We start from the raw sequence: 26,391 nt of genomic DNA, 5'->3' as shown, positions 1-26,391 counted from the left end.
CAGAGTTTAACGACCAGGCTAAGAAACATTCAGTTCCTGTCATACCAGAGTCCATCCAGACATTTCATCTGTTCTTTTGTGAGCACCTTGTCATATAGTCCCTAGTTTTTATCCAGTTCTGAATCTACCCATATAGTAGCCTATCCTGTATCCAGTGTAAGGTGGTGTAGAAAGCGGGTGGAGAAAATGACAGTGGGTTGCTCCTTGTAAAACTGTGAGCGAAAAACGGATTAGTAATCAAAACCAGAAGTTAAAAGTACATCTATGTGTATACGTGGGTGAGACGAATGGATTGACAGCCGACACTGACAGGCGATTTGTTGCTGAATGGTCGTTTGAAGTAGAGGGTGTTTGATCATTCTAAAGACAGAACAGGAAGGATGGTAAGCCACTTCCAGCTTCAGTCACATAAATTTTGTATTAGTTTTTGTAAACGGGAGAATGTATGAGGGAAAAAAAATGGTGTAGGTTACTGAAAGAACGATGGGAAAGAGTTCAAATCAAAGGGATCCGAGCCTGCAGGTGGTTGATAGGCATGTATATGACAGTGCGCTGAAGAAAAGTGGTTCTGTTACTCGTTTTCAGTAACAACGTAACAAGCTAGAATGGAAACGCATACGATGACTGGGAAAATGACAGTGGGGTTTGACGTGTAGATGTCATATTTTCTTTGGTGTAGACTATTATATTCGACAGCAAAGACTTAATATTTTAAGCCAAAAAAAAAAAAAAAAAAATCTTCTGCCTTAAATATCTTCGGGCAATCGATAGGCGAAGCCTAAGCTTTCTCTAGCTTTTGAATATGAATCAAGATAGTTACTTTGTTCTGATTTCAAGACCCCCCCCCCCAGCTCTCCTCCGATCTGCTATCATCCTGCAATTATGAAAGAAATATAAAACTGGTCTGCCCTTAACATAATGTAGGTCTCCATCATCTTATTATAAAGGAAAGTCATCACACCCGTCTCATGATCTTTACAACTTCTGATGATATGATTCAGCAGGAAGTTAAAAACAGGAGATTGGGAGTATAGAAACTGTATAAAAATATTTCATGTTCAACACAATATGTGGTCCCCTCATGCTCTATTCATGGAACGTCATTTTCATCACGTGCAAGAAACATTCCACGAAATTTTTTCTATGCAAAATAAAATGTGTTGCCAAATCCGTGACCCCATATTTCCGCTCTGCCATGTTATCTCCAGCATCCTCATCGCGGACACACAAGATATAAGTTCCCTCTCCTATATTAAGCCTGCATTTTCATTTCGCTAGCATTATTAGTTCTCTGTCACAAATTCCCTGCAGGAAATTAATATTATTTTTTGGAATATATAAGTTTTTTTTTAAACTGATGGATTTGTATCGGATTTTCATTGTTATTTATTATATTTGTGCATTAATTTTGCTTCCCTTGAAAATTTTTAACGTTTTGGTTACAATTTCGTGCAAATGACAAGCAACCACCCCCCGCTCTCTCTCTCTCTGTATATATATATATATATATATATATATAATATATATATATATATATATATATATATACACAGAGAGAGCGAGAGAGAGAGAGAGAGAGAGAGAGAGAGAGAGAGTTCCTTTCTTGATGAATCAAGCGTGGCAGAGTGGAATGCGAGACTACAGATATGTCAGCTCGAGATGTATGTGTCAAGTTCAAGTCTGAGAAGGTGAAAGTGGTAGTGATTGTAGCGTATGCACCGTGTACGGACAGGAGTGAAACAGAGAAAGACCGGTTTTTGGATGAGCTGGATGAAGTAGTAGGAGAAATGCCCAGGAGTAGAGTGCCTACTCTACCATTCATATCGCCCACTCATGATGGGCGATATGAATGGCAGAGTAGGCACTGATCCTGTGAATGTTATAGTGGATAATAATAGAGTACCAAGAGAGAATGATAATGGGAAGCGACTAAAGGAGATGTGTCAGGAAAGGAGGCTGGCATTTGTCATTCTTATTTTAAACACAAAGATGTGCATAAATATAAGTGGTACAGCGGGAATGGACATCATGTTGAAAGGAGCTTAATTGATTACGTGCTCGTAGAGAAATCGATGGTGGGTAGTGTTGCTGATACGAGGGTCATGAGAGGAAGATATGGAGGTTTGTCAGATCATGTGACTATGGTATGCAAGATCAAGTTGAGAGGAATGAGGTGGACCAAGCGAGAGTGGAGCTATCAGGGAGAGAGAATGAACTTCGAGAAGCTGAGGATCAAAGAAATGGCAGATGAATGCAGGTCCAAAGTAGGGGAGGAGTTAGAACTAGTGAATTGGAATTAAATGGATCTGGACAGCTTGTGGAATGTATATAGGGGCTGCTTAGTTAGATATGCTAAAGCGGTGTGTGGTGTGGCAAGAGAAATAACAAAGAAGAAAGGTACGGCAGGGTGGGATGAAGAGGTTGAGAGAGCATTTGAGGAAGAGAGAAAGAAGTAGCTAGAGTGGATACATGACAGGGGTTCAGTTGAAATAAGAAATGAATATACTGAGATCAAGAAGCAAGTAAAGAAACAAATGAGGAGGAAAAAGAATGATGTAAATGATCTAGGAAGAAAAATGAATGCAAATTACTCTAAAAATAGGAAGCTACTCAGGAAAGAGATGCGGAAATATAGAAGTGACAGTGGAAAAAAATGTGAAAGTGTGAAGGATGTAAGTAGTACATTATTAATCCAGGGGGACGAAGTAAGGACCAGTTTGAAAGAATATTTTGAAAGTCTGATGAATGGGAATTGAGAGAGCAAAGCGACTGTTAACATGGTTGTTTTGGGGGATGTACAGAGAAGGAATGCAGTGCCAGGAAACTTGACGCCCGCACTGGTGAAGAAGGCTTTGAAGCGGCTGAAAAATGGGAAAGCAGCTGGGGCTGATGAGGTGCATGCAGAGATGATTAAACGTAGTAGACAGAGCGGAATGAAGTGCTTGTTGGAGATACGTAAAAAGGCATGGATGAGTGAGATTATGCCATTACAGATGAAAAAGGCAGTGATTGTACCCCAGTACAAAAATAAAGGTAAGCGAAGTGAGCGCAAGAATTATCGTGGCATTAGTCCATTAAGTGAGGTAGGGAAAGTGTATGGAAGAATTATTGTAGAGAAAGTAAGAGAGACATCAGAAGCCCTAGTGAGTGACGAACAGGGTGGCTTTAGGAGTGGCAGAGGATGTGTGGATCAAATATTTGTAGCAAGACAGGTTGTGGAGAAGGCGTGTGAGAAGCAATATAAGGTGTTTATAGCATTTATGGATCTGGAAAAAGTATATGATACAGTAGACAGCCAAGGATTGTGGAAAGTTTTGCGTATGTATGGTGTAGATGGTACGCTGCAAAGTGTCGTCAAGAGTTTTTATGATGGTATAAGGCATGTGTAAAGGTAAATGGGCATCTAAGTGATTGGTTCACGATCAGTATGGTGCAACAAGGTTGTATGATGTCCCAATGGCCGTTAAATATATCTATGGATGGGATGATGAGAGAAGTGAAAACACGAATTTGGGAGAGAGCCATGGCGTTGGTAATGAATGGTGATGGGCGGAAAATCTCAAATTTCTTGTATGCTGATGATGCATTGCTACTTGCAAATTCCGGACAAGAACTTGGTAGACTAATGCAGAATTTTGTAGATGTCTGTGAGCATCGTGCCCTCAGAGTAAATGTAAAGAAGAGTAAAATGATGGTTATTGAGAGAGAAGGTGACTCCCAGTGTGATGTTACAGTGAATGGAGTGAGACTGGAATTGGTGAGAGAGTTAAAATACCTAAGTACAATAATGGTGTGCAAAAGAAGTGGAAAGTCGAGTGACACAAAGAAGAAAGGTAGCTGGTGATATGAAAGCCTTGATAAAAACAGAGGCTTGAGCGTTGCAGCTGCACGAGGCTTCCATGAAGGTGTGTTAATGCCAACTTTAACATACGGATGTGACACTATGGTGTGGCATGAAAATGAAAAGTCAGGAGTAAGAGCAGTGGAGATGGACTGCTGAGGAATGCATGTGGGTTACAGAAAGTGGATAGAATACGGAATATTGCAATTCGTGAAAGATGCGGAGTGAAGAAGTATGTGGACATCAAAATCGAAGAACGTGTACTGAGATGGTATGGTCATGTGGAGAGAATGAATGACAATAGACTAGTTAAAAAGGCAGGCTTCGAGCAAATTTGAAAAAGGAAGGAGGCGAGGTAGCCCAAGAAATAGGTGGAGGGATATGGTGGATATGTGTGTGATGAAGAGAGGTTTGGAAGTAGGTGAGGCTAAGGAACTGACAAGAGATGAGCTGGCTAGATGAATTTTGTGCGGAGAAGCACATAACCAGGGATTTGGCACCCCTTTTTAACGTGTCAGAGTTAGGACTGACTCTATCACAAAGGTGGCCTCCAGTCCTAACGGACCCAGGTTCAAATCCCCACTGGGGCTGGGAACAGTTTAAGGGTTTGAATTTAATAAAAAGAGACTTTACTGATCTACCAGAAGACCCGCCGACATGTCGTAAAAATACCCCCGCTAATGCCAATACGCCAGTCCTGTATGAGACAGCCCTAGCATGTACTCAGTATGGACGGTGGGTGGTAGCGCCGAAGTGGTGACATGTAGAGGTGTATGGTATGTAGGAGGACTACTGGGCCTTGGAAGCAGGCTGTGAAGCCTATGCCCAGAGTCAGACATAAAAAAAATCTGTAAAGCTACAGAACGTGGTGATTTTTTTTTTCTTGGCCTTTCTGACGGAGCCAGGATTCCGTGGGCTTGAATGATGAGTGAATGAAGGCGTGGCCCATCGAACTTGGCAAACTTAAGCTGTCTGGACGTTGCTACTCCTCACACTACCCTAAGGTGGAAAAAGAGATCCGGATGATTGTGGTGATGAATACAGTTCTGCATTCAGTGTGCATGTCTCTTGCGTCCAAACTCAGTACCTCAGTTACATTTTATTTATTTATTTATTTTTTTTTTTGAGGAAAACCTTGCATGGCCTTTTTATTTGGTCTTCTTAATACTTTGCATCACGGGAATCTGTTGGCACTATTTTGTTGGTGATTAATCACTCTGTTAGTTAAATTGTGTGCAGAGATAAAAACATTAAGCACATTTGCATACAATAACATATCTGAGGAATTGTCTTATATACTCATATACTCGTACATACAGGCCAACCATTGACCTACTTAGTTTCTTTGTTTTTTGTGAAATACGAAATTTTTCTTCCATTAATTTGGTTGTCCTTTTATATTGGTGTACTCGATTTTTTTTTTACGTTATTTCGTTTGATTTTCATCTTTTGCACATACAACAGCCCTCTCATTTTCTCGGTCACACCAGTGCGCAAAAGCAAGAGGGAGTTGTGTGTTTGGTCCGGCTTGTCTGCCTGTCTCTCCTTGTGTGTGTGTGTGTGTGTGTGTGTGTGTGTGTGTGTGTGTGTGTGTGTGTGTGTATGTGTGTGTGTGTGTGTGTGTGTGTGTGTGTGTGTGATTAACTTTTCGCCAAAAGTGTTCATACTCGTATGTCAAGGGCAAGGGCAAGTTTGTCAGCTCAGTTTTTATCCGATGTTGATTTGACGAGGCTGGGGAGGAATGGGATGAAGGACAGGGAAGAATGAAGTGAATCAGTTTTGAGAACAACCGAAGGTAAAGATCAAACGACAGTGTTAAATATCCGGCCTCTGAACTCACATAAATCTGATATTTTGTGGATTAAACTTATTGGAAAGATTTAAAGTTAGGCGAGGATGAATAGATCAGAGGGAAATTTCACAGCGGCAGGTCAGTTTATATCTGATATGAGCCAAACATGGAGAATGAGTTGAGGGTCAGGTAAGTATGAAATATGTCATTTTTTTTTTAGATAAATCAGTCAAAGGTAAAGGGAACAAGGGAGGATCAATGATTCTGCCTTAAGGCCCTTTCACACATCAATTGGCACCTGTCGTGTCTAAGCACGTTGCCCAGCTGTTTCGAAGTCTGACGAATTACGCCTTAAACAGTAAATCAGAAACGAGGACTTCAGTACATCACGTCTACATGATGGTTTTCCATCAGTTTTTCAGTACCGTACTCCAAGACCATAGGTACCAACTGATCGTGAGGATGGACCTTTGGATTGATTGTCCGGAGGAGGTGTTACAATCGCTGTTTTTTTTTTTTTATGGCACTCATTGACTCCGGTCTCCTAAGTTGACTAAATCATCTGGTGGAGGGAGGGAATGGACAATGACCGACTAACTAGTATGTGAGTGAAGGAGAGGGGGGAAGAGGGGTATATGCAGGAGAGGTACAGGAGTGAATGAATGAGAGTGATGTGAGTTAAAGAGATGGCAGCGTGATGCCAGAAGACATGGTAGTATGGAGACAGTTTGCTAACGGGTACTTTTTCATAATTAAGGCATCTGGCTATAGGAGGAAAACAATCAGGGTGCCAGGATGAAATAATAATAACAACCCACGCTGCTGTACTGGTCTCTCACCATTTGTTATAGTCGCGGCGCACGACTCTGAGGTTGTCATTATTGTACCCTGGCAACCCACCATTTAAATGTGTGGCTGATTTCGTGTATAATATGAGACACATGTGATTCATGTATAATATGTTCCTGTATACTAATATTCGTGTATAATATATATTCGTGCATAATAATATGATTCTTGTATAATATTATACGAAATCAGACGGATTTTTGAATGGTAGGTTGCCAGGGTACGATAATGACAACCTCAGAGTCGTGCGCAGCGACTATAGTACAGTCTGTGTTCCCTATTTTTCTCTTGACTCTTCCAACTTCTGCTTTGTTTTTATCATCAGTGTTCCTAGAATTTTGTGCTCTTGTTTGTCACTCAGGTTTTTCCTGTTTCTGTCACTACTACCGTGTGCCCATTACTCTTCCCAGTTTCAGGACAAACACTGATGATACAGCTCACAAACATTCCATTATGACATAACTGTATATGCACCGCCTCAAAACACATCAAAATACACTTACTCACCTCTTAATAGCGACACAGAAATCCCTTCAGTAAAAATTCCTAAACGATCCCGTGAAACACAGATTGAAGTGGCCGGTTTAGTCCACTGCGCTCAAGTAGATGAGCCTGGGGGAGCACCAACACCACCACAAATAACAAAAACAGCAGCAGCAGCAACAACAACAACAACAACAACCAAACAGTTAAAAACACAGCAACGAGAAAAAAAAAAAATCTGAACGTTTGTGTTGTATTTTATTCTTTTTTCACGCAATTGCTTGTCATACGAGTATTACTTTCTCCCATCCCCAACCTCCCATTTATAAATATTTTTCCCCCGATTAGCAAGGGTATATGACGTTAACCGGGATTCCCGGTGAGGCACCCAAAAAGTACTGTTCCGCCAAAAACCTGATCCGTGTAAATGTCTGAAGTTGGGCATTTTAAAAGATTATTTTTAAAAAATGGCCTTATATTAAGAACACACACACACACACACACACACACACACACACACACACACACACACAATATGCTTGATCCAACAGACGTCCTTCCAGTCAGTTAGCTAATTATTACATTATTGCAACGTCTCCTGCAGAGATTTTCTACCAAGGCATTTTATTTTATCCATGCATCTGCTGCATAATTTGAAAATTCCTCTCATGGTTAGCACAACTCTAGTTTTCTATTGTAGCTAACATCTGACGATTTTATTCAGCTGAAAGGGAACCACATGAGCTGCAAATTTATTCAGCATTACTCTTCTCATGGTTGGAAAAATTCTAGTATGATATTCCACCTAACGACAGACGATTTTATTCAGCTGAGTGTGTATCACTGGAGACTGAGAGTGTTAATACTGGTAAGACTGCCATCAAGTGATTGGAACAAATCTGGAGGTTGCTAACATGAAGCACAATAGTCCGACAACGTACTGAACAAGGATATAATTAAGAAGCTCATTACCTGGGAACCCTGTCTTGTACGTCGGATGGTCTCAGTTAAAAAAGAAAATAATGAACCACATCACTCCGATGGCGGCCTGCTTGCTCTAGTTCGCTACTTCAGGACAATTTCATTCAGCTTAGGAGAGGTTTTTCGGATGGGAAGGTTCACTTATAGCCTTCATTAGCTCATGCATCACAAGTCATTTCTGAGCTGAATAGAGACCTCCCCTTACAATCATCCGGAGATGACAAATACAAACTAAAGGTAATGTGTCAAGACACTGAAAAGGTGAATAAAAATAGCTGAATTCCCAGGACCTTCTCCTCTAAGCGCTGTCCTTTTACTGAGCATCTCAAAAAAAAAAAAAAAAAAAAAAAAAAAAATCAACGCCTGAAAGTAGTTTTTTTTCTTATTCTGGGTATCACTAATCTATATTATTCTGCTGCGGGGTGAGATACAACTTTCATGAATCCCTTCAGTACCTGGTCATTCGTAACAAACAATCTGGTTGATTAAACTCAAGATGTCATTCAATAAAGAACTGATTTCCTGTGGCCCGTTCTCAAAGCCTTCTCGAAGCCAAATCGCTGTATTGACCAGATCAATATAAAAACTGAGCAAAACTGACACATACGTCGATCACCCGAGGAACATCTACATTTTATTCTTGCAACTGCTGACGATATTCTTTATATTATGGGGAATATTTTACCACTTATGGAGTTAGGTACTATCTTCATAAACCCTTCCAGCACAACCAGTTATTCTTAAGTCAGATTAAACCGTCAGGAAACAGAATAACTAATTTATGACACTAAATAAAGAGCAATTTTCCTGAAACCTTTTGAAAGCAAACTTTCTATCTGCTGACCTTTCTACTAAAAAAATTTCAAGGATCAAGTTGGTCTCATTACAATGAAGTGAGTGCCTGGGTAATTAGACTTAATGCATCGTAATTACCGACTCGTGATTGGACCTGGCACAGTGAGTTTCCCTGTGAGGGAACAGCTTTGTAATTACTACTGACTCTCTCGGTACACCCTGAGTTGTTATCGATATGGACAGGTTTCCCCTCAGGAGTATCTAGGTTAGGATGGTATTTAGTTGAGGTTCTGTTATGATGATTTAGGTTGGTCAGATGGGGTTTCCTAAGGTTTCTAGGACTAGGTTACGATAGTCTGCTTAGATTACGTTAGTATATTGGAGTCATGGTGGTGGTGCGATGAACTGATTAGGTCAGCAGGGTCATGGGAGTTGCATGGCGAGTTCCGGCGCAAGGCTTGGTGGAGGCATACCGAGCGACTCTTCACGTCAACAGCTAGGAGCTCGGGATCTCCGCATTACATTATAAGGGCAAACAGTTTCCAGTTATTACTTCATATCATCAAATCAACTCCCCTACCAAGGATCCTTGATTTCAACTCCTTCACTGATCTCATTATATACAGTACATATCAAACAGCCATGGTAACACACCTTACTATATTGCCTGTCATATAAAATGTTTTTAAATTGCCTGGTACAATTTTCCGGAGCTTCAGGATAAAACATAAGTTGTATTCCATGGAAAAGGGTGAAGCAGGACTGAAACCGTAAAAGACTAAGGTGTGGTACAAAAGAGAGAGAGAGAGAGAGAGAGAGAGAGAGAGAGAGAGAGAGAGAGAGAGAGACGAGGGGGAGGGGCATAATTCTAAAAGAATAGCTGAAGAGAAAATCAGGAGGAAGAAAAGGGAAGGGGTTAGGGCAGAACACGAGACGGAACGCTAAATTTTGACCGAGAGGATCAGGAATGGTAAGAGGAAGTATTCAAATGACAGTGAAAGCACCCAACAAACGTTCCTTTACAGTATGACAGGAAACCGTCTGCTTGCAAGTTTAGGTACCTATTTCAGTTTTTTTGCTATAAAGACACTGTGTTAAGAAAAAGAGAAGGGAATCGTAGTGCAGTCAATAGGACACAAGCGAAAGAACTTGTCGAGAAAAGTGTTTAATAAAAAAGGAACAGAAACGACGGGAAATCCCGTTGTCATGACCACCCTCACAGAATGCAGTGTCAGGCAAATAATTAAAAAAAAACAAGAACAGAAATCAAAATATACACTATGATTTTTTTTTTTAACAAAATGTGGTAGGTGGGGGTGGCTACCATCCAATTACTTGATACAGTGCTACCCACAAAGAACGCTGCACTGAGTGACAAGTCAGATGGTTTCTTGTAGTCCAGGAAACCATTACACTAATGGGTAACCATATATCTAAATGGACACCTGATGGCCAGTAAGTTCATGTGCTCCAACAGGAGGTGGTCCTTAAAGGTTTATATCTTAAGGAGATTGAGGTCCACTGCACACACATTGCCATTCGGGAAAGGTAACTGGTCACTCTTGCCATAAATGTCCGGGTTTAGTAGCCTAGCCCCGGCCTGTGTGTTCCTAGTGGAATAACAAACAGATGGATAGTTATACCGATAGAAAAACGGATATATAGACACACAGGTACATTGACTGATAGACAAACAGAAGAAGAAGGGAGCTCTTTATGACGTCGGTTCTAAAGAAGTTCATACAAAAGAAAGCTAACATCATAATGCATTCCTTTAGAAATGCCGGAGGAATAAACTGAGTCAGAAAAGCTGGAGACGATGTCTGGGGAAAAGTCAAACTGAGGAGTGTTGTTCCACAGGTAATCAACTGTGTTTGTGAAAGACGGAGAATAGAAGAGTAAGAGTAAGTAGGCTAACCCGCTGTCTCCGGATGACGTCCTTTTCAGTTTATTCCTGTTCCTATCGAACGATTACTCAACTAAGGAAAGACCTCTCGTGTTTAAGTCTTTTATTTCTTCATCTAATCCTATCAGCCCGACACTTGAATCTGAATAAATTCGTCATGTGAAGGAAGGAATATAATGAGAAAACGACCCTGGACTGAATGTGTCAAGTTTGAAGGTTTGATGCATGGCCACATGCAGATTGAATTTGAAAGACTACCGTATCTTACAGAAAGAGAGAGAGAGAGAGAGAGAGAGAGAGAGAGAGAGAGATCTGCAAAATGAATTTAATGCAGATATGCTATCAGGGAAGCAATAAGCTGACGCCATGGTCATCAATTTGAAAGCCTGCCTAGCGACCTTAATAACGCGACAGTAAAGTAGAGGCAGGTGAGGCTATAATATCCTTTTGCTTCTGTGTCGGGTCAGGATGACAATTAATGTTAATCCTTGAGGTGGATTACATGTCCTGTACTCTATTCACTTTAAGTATACCATTTTCACGCTAACGTGGCCTCTTTTCATCGTTTTGGAGCATACTTCACGTATCTCAAAGATGAGAAAAAGAATCTTTTTGCTCTACATCCTATACATGGCACTTCTTCCTAACTAACATCATGTTCTAGTGACGTTATAGTGTTATGTGTTAGTACTCAAGAAGAAAAGAAGGAACTATTAAGCCAAGTTACATAAAAATGTATCACATTATGAATGCTGAGCTATAACAAAAGATGTGTTCTATGATATGGCGCTAGTCATGGAGAAGTGTAGGGAAAAATTATATAGCTTTTCTATTGTCGTATTATACCATTCAGTCAAGGGAAATAAGCAATAAGAGCATGAAAATCTGTACCAAGTTCAGATGAATGATCTATGGTTTTTAACGCAAAATTTTTGCAACCATTAAGCAGGGTATACTTCCTCAATTTGTTCCTGCATTAACAGCAGAGGTATCTTTCTTTTTTATTATTGTTACCACCATCCGATTTTATTCAATATAGGATATAACAATACTAGTTGGTGTTAGGTGGGGCGCCCATCATCCACTCACTTGATGTAGGTGTACAGTAGTGCTGCTTACTTCTTCCTTCACCTATATTCTGTCTGCCATCCTTTCTTGTTACATCTGTTTCCCGCTTGTCACGCAGCTTTCCACCTTAGATGGCTGTACACTGAGTGACAAGCATAATAGTTTTCTGTAAACCAGGAGACTACTTATAAAAGTGGGTGGTAACTATATAACCAGAAAAAAAAAATGCTGAAATCTACTATGGTGTCCCTGTTAAACAGCTGGAGAAACGCAGATGCAGTATCCATCCAGGAACCAAACCCCCACACTTTTCCCTGCATCTTGGTGTCGCAAGGCGCTGTCGACCACAACGGAATATTAGAACATCGGTTTATTGCACAGGTCGGGCCTACAGGGGTGGTTGCTTGACTGCTGTTGATACTGTAGGTCTGCTTGACCAGACGGACTGCGGTTACTCAGCAAGAGCAACAACAGCAACCCTTAGTTGTGGAGATGTTATGATGGTTATATCAAACTCCTCCAGTTCGAAAAGCCTATTCAGAGCTGAGTAAAATCCTCTGGCAACATTAATAATAAAAGTATGAAAACGTCATGTGGGTGTAGTGGTTAACTCCGCTGCTTTTAATCATTTCCTTCCCTCATCCCATCCTCCCTTCTCTCTCTCTCTCTCTCTCTCTCTCTCTCTCTCTCATGGGATGACGAGATCTCATGGGAGAATAAAGGTGATTATGATAATGCTGTTGATGTAATGATCATGATGATAGTGATGGAATATTTAAGTACAGACAATACAAATATACTCGTATAATTTAAAAAAAGATATCTGGTACGATGATAATAAAGAATCAAAACTGATGGCAATATCAAGAAATAACACTTTGCATGCAAACAGAAGAAACAAAACAACGAGATATCAAATGTCCTTAATGGAACAGCAAGGAGATTCTTAAACTTTTCCTCATGCATTATGAAGCATATCCACCCACAAGAAGTAAATAGAGTGTTTAATACAGTCACACTCAGAAAACAACCGTGGAATACATGGAAATGCTGTATTACTGGCAACTTTTAACAGAGGAAAAATTCATGATCGGCGATTGTACATAAAAAGTGAATTAAAATAAAGAACTGAATTGAACCACAACCTGTGCTAGACACACTTTAATCTTACTGAGCTCAACACAAAATGCATTTCCCAAGTCACTACTGCACTGTACTGTACCAGTGAGATGCTGATGATGCTGATGATGTACTGTACTATCCTACCTTTCTTTTCCAGGGCGGCCAGACCCCGTACACAACTGCTCTGTATACAACCTGTCGGAGTCTGTGGTGAATGTGCGTTGTGTGGCGGGTTTCGACGGGGGGTTGAGCCAAACCTTTGTTATGGAGCTCTACCATCCTCTAACCAACGCACTCCTTGCCAATGTTACTAGCCAGGTGTGTATTTGTGTGTGTGTGTGTGTGTGTGCGTGTGTGTGTGTGTGTGTGAAAGAGAGAGAGAGAGAGAGAGAGAAAGAGAGAGAGAAAGAGAGAGAGAGAGAATCAGTATGTATTCTCATGTACTTTGGCTGTGTAATGTATTTCGACAACCTCATCATAAATATCATAAAGGAGAATATTATTCCATGTTAACAGAAGAGGTGTGAAACATACAAATAACTTACCATAAAACACCGTAATGAGATGTAATGCATAAATAAATCGCTAGGTAAGGAGGGTTAGAGAATTTAGGGAAAACATCCTAAGCAGACGGGGATAGAGAGTAATGATTATATCTAGGAATACTAAATTGATCCATTCCTCCCGTTTCCACCTTTACAGGAACCGCGGTTCACAGTGGAGGGGCTAGAGGCAGGTCTGGCCCTGATGGCTGTTGTGTACTCCAGCAATGAGAAGGGTCGAGGAGAGATGGTGTCGCTCAAGGTATATACTATCAAGGATCTCGCGGAAAAACGCACAGGTAAATTCAGGCTAACTACAGACGATATTGTCAGCCAAGAGTGAATCACGGGACCCTGAAGTTTTAATACCGTCGTCATATATTTTTGTGGTCATGACAGTTATTCCAATATTTTATTTCAACACACGCCAGATGATTTCCTTTAAGACTCGGTCAAAAGAGTCTGAGAAATGCCATAGATTAGACTGAAACACACACACACACACACACACACACACACACACACACACACACACACAAACAATGACGACTTCTACCCAGAACTGGCTGAAAAGGAAACATAAATTAGTGGAGAAAGTAAATGAATTGGAAAAATACTTTCAACTGGAAACAGAAAAAAAAAATAGAAAATAACTACACCCACAGACTGAGAAAAATTAGGAATTAGTAAAAGAACTGAGCAGAAAAGACACAACAATACATGAGCTGTTAGCCGAGGTGAATACTCTGAAAAAGAATTCAGGCAAAATGGGGAGTACAGTAGTCAGCCATGAGAGAATTTTGAAGTTCAAAAATCATGCATATATAGGCTAATTAGGCAAGCAGGTACAGTAGTTGGATTGATGAAAGCAATGATACTGAGGAGAAACAGTGATACTGAGGAGAAGATAGCATGAGAATGGACGCAAAAGAAATAAGGAACAGCCCAAGACTGATCCAAGAATCGGCTGAGATAAGGAAAGCTATAGTAATCATGGCATAGATGAAAAAGATATAGGAAATAGAATCTCAAGAGACCAGCAGGAGATGGTAAACAAAACGACTATATTAAAAGAAGTGTCAGAGGACATCTGTGAGAAAGACATAGGGATTTAAAGGGAAGGGAAATACGAGAGAAATTCTAAGTCAAGGCCCTTGAAAGTAACTTTTCAAAGTGTGAACACTGTAGAAGAAGTGTTAAAAAATGCTAGCAAACTTAAGGAATCAGAGAAAAGATGTCTAACTCTGGAAGAATGAGGATACCTAAAGGGAAAGGAGGGAAGAAGCAAAATTAAAGAATGATATAAGGTAAGATGAAGGGAGAAGTAAATTTATTTTACAAAGTAATAGGGTTACAAATAAAAAAAATGGCACATAAGCAGCAGTAACTAAAAAAAAAAAAAAAATGAGTATTAGACTCAACCAATGTCAAATATATAAACAACATTACTAAGTTAATGTATTCAAATGTAGATGGAATGATATCCAAGTTACTTGAGATTAAAGACTATATTAAAGAAAAGGAACCTCATAATATTTGCCTAACAGAAACAAAATAAACCCCAAGGATATCCAATAACTCCTTATATTTTGAAGCGGGAATTAAAGAAAAAAAAAGAGGAAGAGCTATGATAAAAACAGAAAAAACTCCAAGCCAAAGAAATAGAAATAGATATACCCTCACAATTGGAGCTGTTGGGATCAAAAACTCCTATATGTCATACAGGAGGTTTTCCTAACTCAACATGTAAGGAAAACCACCAGAAAAAGAGGACCAGACGAACACTCATTATTAGATGTCATACTGCTTGTACAACATGGAAGAAAGGTTGCTGGTTCCTTGAAAGCAGTGATAAGAAACAGGCAAGTAATCATGGAAGTGAAATAGTTTCTATATGACAGCATTGTGATACCAACAGTATTGTGATACAGTAGACTGTAGCACCAGTCGAGCAGGGCAGTACTCCCGAGGTGGATGGAAAGCTGATGACAGGGAGTGCTGGAGCTCCCGTTTCATCAGCCCTCAGGACTAGTTCCTGACCATCCCCCTTTGCTGAACTTTTTCAGTGTCTCAGTTACACAGAGAGTAGGCCAGCATGCTCTCCAGTACAAATTTCTCTATCTATCTTCACCAAACTACATGCACAGTACACACTACACTTCCTATTCAAAATTTACCAAAATGGCGTCAATTCACCCAGCCTCGGAGTCCCCAGGGGGGGGGGACCATGAATGCCCCCGCCATCTGCCCCTCTTCCGGTGACGACTCGAGGTGCCTGGAACCACTGTCTGACTCTCTTCTTCTTCATTTCTGCAACATTCGCGGCCTTTCATCTAACTTTCGCTCTGTTGAGCACCACCTCTCCTCCTCTAAACCTCACCTTCTTTTTCTAACGGAGACTTAGCTGTCTGAGGCAACTGACAGCAAAACCTTTTCTGTATCCTCCTACTTTCTCTATACTCATTTCAAAGCCAAAGGTGGCTGTTGTGTATACATACGCAACGACTTATCTTGCTCTCGTGTTCCTGAACTTGATTCTTCTGAATTCTCCACTCTCTGGCTTCGGCTTTCCTGTCATTCTCTGACTAAATATATCTGTGCTGTTTACTTATCCCCTAATTCTACTGACTATCAAAAATTCTTCGACTATCTTACTTCTACGATGGAACACATTCTGTCCATTTCTCCTTTCTCTGAAATCTCCATTCTTGGAGATTTCAATGTTCACCACCACCTTTGGCTCTCCTCTCCTTTCACGGATCCACCTGGTGAACAAGCCTACATCTTTTCTATCCTTAATGACCTAGAGCAGCTTGTACAGCACCCTACCCGTATCCCTGACCGCCTTGGAGAGAGCTCCAACATACTTGACCTCTTCCTCACAACTAATCCTTCAGCTTACTCTGTTAATCTTTTCTCTCCGTTGGGCTCCTCCGATCACAACCTTATTTCCTTAACCTGTCCTATCGCTCCAGTACGGCCTGCGGACCGTCCAGAAACAATCGTCTCTGGCATTTTGGAGCTGCGGACTGGGAGGCCCTCAGGCAGTACTTCTTTGATTTTCCCTGGAATGATTATTGCTTCCATGGCCGTGAGCCATCTGAGTGTGCCTTGCGCATTACGGAGGTTATTCTCGGGCATGGAAGCATACATTCCTTTCTCATATCCTTTGACTAACGCAAGAAAGCCTTGGTTTAATCACGCTTGTTCTAATGCTGTCCGCAACAAGGAGAAGGCCTACAAAAGGTACCGGAGCCAACCCACCCCTGAATCACATAATCTTTACGTTTCTGCCCGGAATCGTGCTAAGTCTGTTCTTCGCTCTACTAAAAATAATTTCATCCATACTAAATGCTCTCAACTCTCCAACTCGAATTCTTCCCGCTCCTTCTGGCACCTTGCCAAAAATCTTTCTAACAACTTTACCTCATCATCCTTCCCTCCTCTTTTCTACTCTGATGGTTCTGTAGCTATTTCTTCTACTGATAAAGCAGATCTCTTCGCACAGACTTTCTCCTCCAATTCCACCTTAGACGATTCCGGTGCTGTTCCTCCATCACTTCCCCCCTCTGACTTCCTCATGGCTGACATTAAAATTTCTTCAGTTGATGTATTTTCTGCCATTACTGGCCTCAGTACTAACAAGGCATATGGGCCTGATGGGGTTCCTCCTGTTGTTCTCAAAAACTTTGCTTCTGTGCTTACACCCTGCCTAGGCAAACTATTTCGCCTTTGTCTGTCAACTTGTACCTTTCCTTCTTGCTGGAAGTTTGCTCTCATTCAGCCAGTCCCAAAGAAGGGTGACCACTCCCAACCCTCCAACTATCGTCCAATTGCTTTAACGTCCTGTATTTCAAAAGTTTTCGAGTCAATTCTTAATAAAAAAATTTTAAGGCATCTTTCCTATCACAACCTTCTTTCCGATCGTCAGTATGGGTTCCGTCAGGGGCGCTCCACTGGCGATCTTCTCACCTACCTTTCAAACTCCTGGTCATCCTCCTTTCGGGACTTTGGCGAAAGCTTTGCCATTGCACTTGACATCTCAAAGGCTTTCGATCGAGTCTGGCATAAATCTTTAATTTCCAAACTGCCCTCCTACGGTTTCTATCCTTCTATCTGTACCTTCATCGCTAGCTTCCTTTCTGGTCGTTCTATAGCTGCTGTCGTAGACGGCCATCGTTCTTCTCCTAGATCTATCAACAGTGGTGTTCCTCAGGGCTCTGTCCTATCACCAACTCTCTTCCTTTTATTCATCAATGATCTTCTAAGCTGTACATCTAACCCTATCCACTCATATGCTGATGACTCAACCCTTCACCTTTCCATTCGGTTCCCGCAACGCCCATCTCAACAGTTACTTCAAGAAACAAGGGATGAGGCTATGGCACACCTAATGTCTGACTTGGCTCATATCTCTGACTGGGGTAATAATTATGGTTGTCTTTAATGCTTCTAAGACTCAGTTCTTACACCTATCAACCCGACAAAATCTTCCACAGGTATACCCACTAATGTTTAATAATATTCAGATTAATCCTGCATCATCCTTGAACATGCTTGGGGTTTCATTTACTCGGGACTTATCTTGGAAAGATCATATTACATCTCTTGTAAAATCTGCTTCCAAGAGATTGGGTGTGCTAAGCCGACTCCGCTCTTTCTTTACCCCTGCACAATTGTTGACTCTATACAGGGTTTTATCCGCCCCCTGTGTGGAGTACAACTCTCATGTGTGGGGAGGCTCCCCACATACAGCTCTTCTCAATAGGGTGGAGTCAAAGGCTTTTCGTCTCATTAACTCTCCTCCTCTTACTGACTCCCTTCAACCTCTGTCTCTTCGCCGCACTGTTGCATCTTTATCTCTTTTCTATCGCTACTTTAATGGTCACTGCTCCTCTGAACTGTCTGCTTGCATTCCTCCACCTCTACGACGGGCCGTAGCACCCGTCTGGCAGCAAACTCTCATCCCTTTTCTGTCCAACTCTCTAATGCAAGAGTTAACCGTTACTCCCAGTCTTTCATTCATGCAACAGGTCAGCTCTGGAACTGTCTCCCTCTGTCTGTATTTCCTCCTGCCTATGATCTCCAGTCTTTCAAACGCAGTGTGTCCAGGCATCTCAAAATGATCGGATCTTGAATTTGGCTCTCTATTGTATTTTGTTTTTCTCTTGGAGGGAACTGTTACTGCGGGCTCATGGCCTTTGGTTCCTTCTTCCTCGCATTTAAAAAAAAAAAAAAATATGGAAGTGATGGAAATGAAGCTTGGGCCTTGCTGGAGGGACAGAAGTCAAGAGTGAGAGCAGTGGAAATGAGTTATTTGAGAGAAGCATGTGGAATCACTTGGAGAGACAGACAAATAAGGAAGGGAAGAAGTGTTGTGGTGTGAATGTGATAGGAAACGTTAGGAGAAATACATTGAGGTGGTTTGGCCATATGGAGAGGATGGAGGGTGAGAGACTGACGAGGAGAATGTATGTATGTGAGGTGGAGGGGGGAAAGGGAGGGGGAGGTCAAGGATGAGATGGAGGGATGAAATGGAGAGGTATATGAGAGAGGGATTTGTGAGCTGCTAGCAGGGCAGTGAAATGACAGGGGACAGAGTGACATGCAGGCGATTTGTCTGTGGCCATCCCTTACTGGATTATGGCATCTGGCAATAGATAGAGAGATAGATAGATAGATATTGCTAGGCAAGAAAATGAAATTGACAACATAATTTATCACCGCCCTTTTGTCAAAAGCGTCCATGCAATGGTAGATTGTAATTTCAGGATATCATATAATATTGTTAGCAATAATGAAAGTTATAAAAAGAGGCTAAACTACTAAAAGGACAACTATCATGACCTAAAGAAGTGCTTTATATAAATAACTGGGAGAAGGACCCAAGAGGACAAGACATAAATGTTATATGTATAAAATTATGTGAATTTTATGGCACAGGAATCCAAATATATATCCCACAATACAAAGAAACAGAAATAAAGATAAAGAAACTGTTTAATACCGAATGTAAAAAGGCCAATGAGAAAAGAGATTTGCTGTGAATTTGATACAGACGACCCCTGCACAATTGTTGACTCTATACAGGGGTTTTATTCGCCCGTGTGTGGATTACAACTCTCATGTGTGGGGAGGCTCCCCACATACAGCTCTTCTCAATAGGATGAAGTCAAAGGTTTTCGTCTCATTAACTCTCCTTCTCTTACTGACTCCCTTCAACCTCTGTCTCTTCGCCGCACTGTTGCATCTTTATCTCTTTTCTATCGCTACTTTAATGGTCACTGCTCCTCTGAACTGTCTGCTTGCATTCCTCCACCTCCATTACGGGCGCGTAGCACCCGTCTGGCAGCAAACTCTCATCCCTTTTCTGTCCAACTTTCTAATGCAAGAGTTAACCGTTACTCCCAGTCTCTCATTTATGCAACAGGTCAGCTCAGGAACTGTCTCCCTCTGTCTGTATTTCCTGCTGCCTATGATCTCCAGTCTTTCAAACGCAGTGTGTCCAGGCATCTCAAAATGATCGGATCTTGAAATTGGCTCTCTATTGTATCTTGATTCCTCTTGGAGGGAACTGTTACTGCGGGCTCATGGCCTTTGGTTCCTTCTTCCTCGCATTAAAAAAAAAAAAAAAAAAACATAATAGCGACAAGTCATACAACAACTAGAAGCAGGCAAGAAATTATTATACAAAGATAAGCAGAGAAGCTCAGAGGCAGTTTGAGGAAGACTTTATAAATAGAAGTACTGACAAACCGAAGCTGTTTTACAGCTAAATACGGAATAAAGCTAAAGTAAAGAATGCAGTCCATCGTTCATAAAGGGAAAATTTATAGCAATGAAGAAGATAACACCAGATGCTGTTGGCATCCCTACGTGTCAAGTGGGGTTGGTGGAGGATTAGTGCCCCTCCCTGTAAAACAATTAACTCTAAGCCATTGGCCACCCCGTCTGGGATACATGGCGTCTGGCAATGAATGAATGAATGGCAATGAAGAAGATATTTGCGAAGTATTAACAATAAAATTCAATCAGTTTTTATGGAAGAAAATAGATTTAAGAGTGATGAAAATAAAAAAGCTTGCCCATGCATATTAACAAATATACGTATATCAGAATCAGAGGTCTTGGAAGAGCTGAGTAAATTAGACAAAGGAAAAGCAAATGGTCCTGAGGAGATTTCAGGCTGGGTATTACGTGAATGTGTAGAAGAGTTAAGCAGACCAATACATTAAATATTCATGGAATCCTTAATACAAGGTTAAGTACCTGATATATGGAAGAAAGCAAACATTAACCCCTCTTCAAGAAAGAAAATTGACAAAATCTACTCAATTACCGACCAGTTTCATTGAACAGTGTTGTAAGATATCAGAAAAACTGACAAGGAAAGTTTGGGTAAATCATTTGAAAAAACACAATATGATAACAGAAATACAGTTAGGTTTTAGAAAGGGTAAATCATGTTACTAATCTGTTAAGCTACTATGACAAAGTTGCAGAAATGCTATAGAAAAGGGAAGGATGGGTAGACAGTACCTATTTGAATTTCAAGAAAGTTTTTGACAAAGTACCACATCAAAGACACATATGGAAATTGCACCATCAAGAAGGAATCCAAGGTAATCTGTACTGCTGGATGTAAGACTTTTTCAGAAAAAGGGAAATGTGAACAGTACTAAGGGGAAACTAGTCATCGTGGAGAGAGGTGACTAACAGAGTTTCACTAGGCTCTGTGCTGACACCAATTATTATTATAGATAAATGACATAGCAACATTGGAAATGGAAGGTATCTAAATATGTTAAATGATGATGTAAAAATTCAAAGAAATTTTACAAACACAGACTCTTGTAAAGAGCTACAAGATGAATTAAAGAAGCCTCATGAATGGAGCAAAAGCTGGCAAATGGACGTCAATGTGGACAAATGCCATTTAATCATGTTTGGTGAAGGTGAGAAAAAGACCGAACTGGGATTATAAGCCAGGAAGTTCATCCCTATTCATATAAAAAAAAGAGAAGGACTTAGGAGTGATTATCAATAACAGACAATCTCTGGGTGATCACACCAATGAGAAAGAATGAAACAGGTACATATTGGTTGCTAATATAGGAGTAGCATTCCCATATATTAATGAAGACATGCCGAGAAAGATTATCATGTCAGATTGGACTAACTCTGGAGTATGCATCTGTTGTCTGGAATCCACATCTAAAAAAATACATAGATAAGCCTGATAAGGTACAAAGGGTCGCAACAAGACGGACACCAAGGTTAAGAGATCTATGAAGAAAAACTAAAATTATTAAACCTTCCAACATTATAAGAGAGAAGGAAAAGAGGAGATATGATTACGCTATATAAATGCATCACTGGAAAATAGAAAATAGACATAGATGAATATATAACCCATGATGAAGCAACATCAAAAGGACACTGCAAAATAATTGTACAAAAAGAGAGGTGATGAAGACGTAAGGAAATTCAGATTCCCAAATAGAGCAACTGATCAGTGGAATGCAGTACCGACTGAAACAGTGTGTGCTAAAACTATTCATAAATTCAAAGATATGTGCGAAAAAAATTATTCAGAACATGGGACAGTCAGTATGAGCTTGACTCAATCCTATTAAGATACAATTAAGAACACACACACACACACACACACACACACACACAGGGAGTCAATTGAGGCAGACGTGCGACATCGGAGCTCCGTACCAAACCAACACGGCCAGTGGCATTATCTAAATTAGTATCTTTGTATGAGTCAAGCTCTGTACCAGGTTAGACTAAATGATTTTTCATTATTAAAAGAAAAAAATAATAAGTTTAAACAAGACTTGTTCAAACAGAAGAGAGAACCAAGACGAAAGAATGCGCTCAGTCATCTGAGGTTTGTTTAGACTACAGCAGCATGGGGAATGTAAGTACATACTCTGTACTTTTAGTATTGCAAAATGGATACATACTTTAGTAAAGCAAAGTTGGAACTGAAAAGGGATAAAGGTAGAAAGCAAAATGATGATTTCTACCAAGAACTGGTTGAAGTGGAAACTCACAATAGAGTGGTTGAACGTGTACACAAACTAGTAATGACTTTCAAAAATGAAATTGATGAAACAAAGAAGCAGATGCACTTGCAAAAGGAAGAAATAGAATAACTAGGAAGGGAGGCCAACAAGAAAGACACAACCATCAGTGAACTAACAGTGGAATTGAGTACACTTAGAAAGAAAATGAGTGTAATGGCAAGTACAGTAGTCAATCACGAGAGTGTTATGGAAGAGTTCAAAAATGACACAGAGACAATTAGGCAAGTAAGCAGTCTTATAGACCAGAGCGGTGATATTGAGGAGAAGATAACACTGGTGAATGAAGCTGTTCAAAGCTACAAAAATGATGTGGAAACCACATATGCTGAAATGGTGAAAGTAAAGAAAGACTTAGAAACAAAGGTGGAGGACAAAAGCATTAAACAGGAAGTGAAAAGAATAATCCAAAACAATCCAAAGTTAGTCAGAGATTCAGTAGATATAAACAAATCTATAGTAATCACTGGTATAGAAGAGGAAGAAGTAAAAAACAAGATCACAAGAGACAAAAAGGAGATGGTAAATGTAATGAGCTTACTGAAAGAAGTATCAGAGGAAATCTGTAGTAAAGATATAGAGGAACACAAAAGGTTAGGGAAATACGAGAAAAGCAGGACAAGACCTCTAAAGGTGACTTTCCAGATTGTAAACACTGTGGAAGAGATACTAAAAAATGCAAAGAATCTTATGGAAAAAGAGGAGTTCAAAAATGTATGGATAAAAAGATGCCTAACACAAGAGGAACTGGAATTACTGAAAGAGAAAAGGGAGGAAGCAAAAACAAAAAATGAGGGAAGATCAGAAGAGGAGAAGAATACATTTTTTTTTACAAAGTAATAGGATTGCAGGTACGAAAGTGGTACACAAACAGGATGGAATAAAAAGGAGGAAGGTAGTAAAACCATGTCATGACAAGTATATAAACAAGATGATAAAGTTGACGTACTCAAATGTGGATGGAATGGTATCTAAATTATTAGAGATGAATGATTATGTCAGAGAAATGAACCACAAATAATATGCCTAATTGAAACAAAATTAACACCAAGGTATTCCAATGACATACTAAACTTAGAGGAATACAGTATATGGAGAAGAGACAGAAATTTAAAAAAAGGAGGAATTATAATATTAACTAAGAAAAATCTAAAAGTCAATGAAATAAAACTAGATATACCATCACAAGTAGAACTGATTGCAGTAGAGATCAACACATCTGAAGGGAAAGTAATTGTAGCCAATTTGTACATGCCACCCAGATCAAACACATGGGAAAGAGATGAATATGAGGACCTGGCAGAGAGTACAATTCAGAGTTTAAGATCATTACTACATAAAATGGAAGAGAAATTGGAAAGAATTATACTAACTGGGGATTTTAATACAAATATAAATTGGAATACTATAGATATAATTAGCCAAGAAAGCTGTTGGGACCAAAAGCTCCTGGATCTCGTGCAAGAGTTTTTCCTAACGCAACATGTGAGGGAAACCACCAGAAAAAGAGGACTTGATGTACCTTCAGTGCTAGAACTAATATTTACTAGGCAAGAAAATGATATTGACAGTTTAATATATCACCCTCCACTCGGCAAAAGCGATCATGCAGTACTAAATTATAACTTCAGGATAGCATATGACATAGTTAACAGCAATGACAGTTACAAAAAGATTCTAAACTATAAAAAGGGAAATTATCAAGACCTAAAGAAGTATTTCTTAGAAGTTGATTGAGAAAATGAGTTTAGAGGACAAGATTTAAATGCTGTATATAAAAAATTCTGTGAATTTTATGAAATAGGAATCCAGAAGTACATCCCACAGCACAAAGAAGAAGATAAGAAAATACAGAAATGGTTCAATACAGAATGTAAAAAATCAAAAGAAGAAGAGATTTGTTGTGGAATAGATACAGGAGACACAATAGTGAAAGGGTGTATAATAATTACAAACAGGCAAGAAACGATTATACAAGAATCAGGAGGGAAGCCCAAAAACAGTTTGAGGAGGATATAATAATTAAAACTAGTGATCAAACAAAGCTGTTTTACAGCTACATCAGAAGCAAAACCAAAGTAAAAGATATAATACAATCCATTACGGACGAGGGAATCACTTATACACAAGAGAAAGATATTTGTGAAGCAATAAATAAGAATTTCCAATTAGTTTTTACAGAAGAAAAAAATTTTGAGAGGGACTATGTGGAACATGCATGTCCACACATACTACCAGATATACAAATAGCAGAAAAAGTAATACAGGAGGAGTAAAGTAGATTAGACAGAGGAAAAGCAAGTGGTCCTGATGAAATTTCATGTTGGGTATTACGAGAATGTGCAAAGGAGTTAAGTAAACCATTATTTTTAATTTTCAAGAAATCTTTGAGTCAAGGTAAACTACCTGATATTTGGAAAAAAAGCAAATATTGTCCCCTTATTCAAGAAAGGAAATAGACAAAATCCACTCAACTACCGACCAGTATCACTGACCAGTGTTGTAAGCAAGGTATTAGAAAAGCTTATAAGAAAAGCTTGGGTAAATCATCTAGAAGAACACAGTATGATACCAGAAAGACAGTTTGGTTTCAGAAAAGGAAAGTCATGTGTTACTAATCTGTTGAGCTACTATGACCTAGTAACAAACACAATACAGGAAAGAAAAGGATGGGTGGACAGTATCTATTTAGATTTCAAGAAAACTTTTGACACAGTACCACACCAAAGACTTTTATGGAAACTGTACCATCAAGGAGGAATTCGAGGCAAACTGTATTGTTGGATGCAAGACTTTCTCATAAAAAGAGAAATGAGAACAGTACTAAGAGGAAGCTACTCATCATGGAAAGAAGTGACTAGTGGAGTACCACAGGGTTCAGTGCTGGCACCAATCATGTTTTTAGTGTATATAAATGATATAAACAGTAACATTGGAAATGAGAGCTATCTGAATATGTTTGCAGATGATGCAAATATACAAAGGAGAATTACTAACACAGACTCTTGTAAAGAGCTACAAGAAGAATTAAATAAACTTCATGAATGGAGTAGTACATGGCAAATGGAATTCAATGTGGACAAGTGTTATGTAATCAAGTTTGGTAAAAGTGGAAAAAGACCTGATTGGGATTATAAGTTAGGAAATAAAACCCTATACACATCAGAAAGAGAGAAAGACCTAGGTGTGATTATCAATAACAGACTATCTCCGGCCGACCACATCAGCGAGAAGGTACGGATCATGTATACACTGCTTGCAAATATGAGAATAGCATTCACATACATAAATGAAGACATGCTAAGAAGGATAATAACATCATTCATCAGACCAACCCTGGAATATGCATCAGTAGTCTGGAGTCCTCATCTCAAGAAACACATAGACAAGATTGAAAAAGTTCAAAGGGCCGCTACAAGATGGATACGAAGCTTAAGGGACCTCAGCTACGAAGAAAGACTAAATAAACTGAATCTACCAACACTACAAGAGAGAAGGAAAAGAGGTGACATGATAATGCTATATAAGTGCATATCAGGGAAGGAGAAAATAGACATAAATGATTACTTAACATATGGAGAAGCATCAGCAAGAGGACACTGCAAAAAACTGCATAAGAAGAGAGGTGATAAAGACGTAGGGAAATTCAGTTTCCCAAACAGAGCAATTGATCAATGGAATGCACTACCGAATGAAATAGTGTGTGCCAAAACAATTCATAAATTTAAGGATATGTACGATAAATATGGTTTAAGACACGGGACAGTACGAACTTGACTCATTCCTGTAAAGATACAATTAGGTAAGAATAATTAGGTAAGAACACACACACACACACACACACACACACACACACACACACACACACTTTATGAGGAATAGACTGTAGCATCAGTCGAGCAGGGCAGTACTCCCGA

The 26,391-nt window shown here is 39.8% G+C and overlaps 1 protein-coding gene across 1 annotated transcript in view; it reads left to right on the top strand.

Moving 5' to 3' along the window:
- Positions 1 to 26,391, top strand: part of LOC145418134 (protein turtle homolog B-like) — a 192,501-nt gene that overhangs the window by 112,353 nt on the left and 53,757 nt on the right. The window contains exons 11-12 of the mRNA XM_080286657.1: positions 12,995 to 13,155; positions 13,540 to 13,678. Coding sequence (XP_080142783.1) covers positions 12,995 to 13,155; positions 13,540 to 13,678 — 300 coding nt within the window. The remainder of the gene's footprint in view (positions 1 to 12,994; positions 13,156 to 13,539; positions 13,679 to 26,391) is intronic.

Source organism: Coenobita brevimanus, chromosome 112 (genome assembly GCF_032717465.1).
Source record: "Coenobita brevimanus isolate Jiangsu-jjx chromosome 112, ASM3271746v2, whole genome shotgun sequence".
Taxonomy (NCBI): Eukaryota; Metazoa; Arthropoda; class Malacostraca; order Decapoda; family Coenobitidae; genus Coenobita; species Coenobita brevimanus.
Note: the sequence above shows the minus strand (reverse complement) of the source record. Positions and strands in the feature narration are given on the sequence as shown.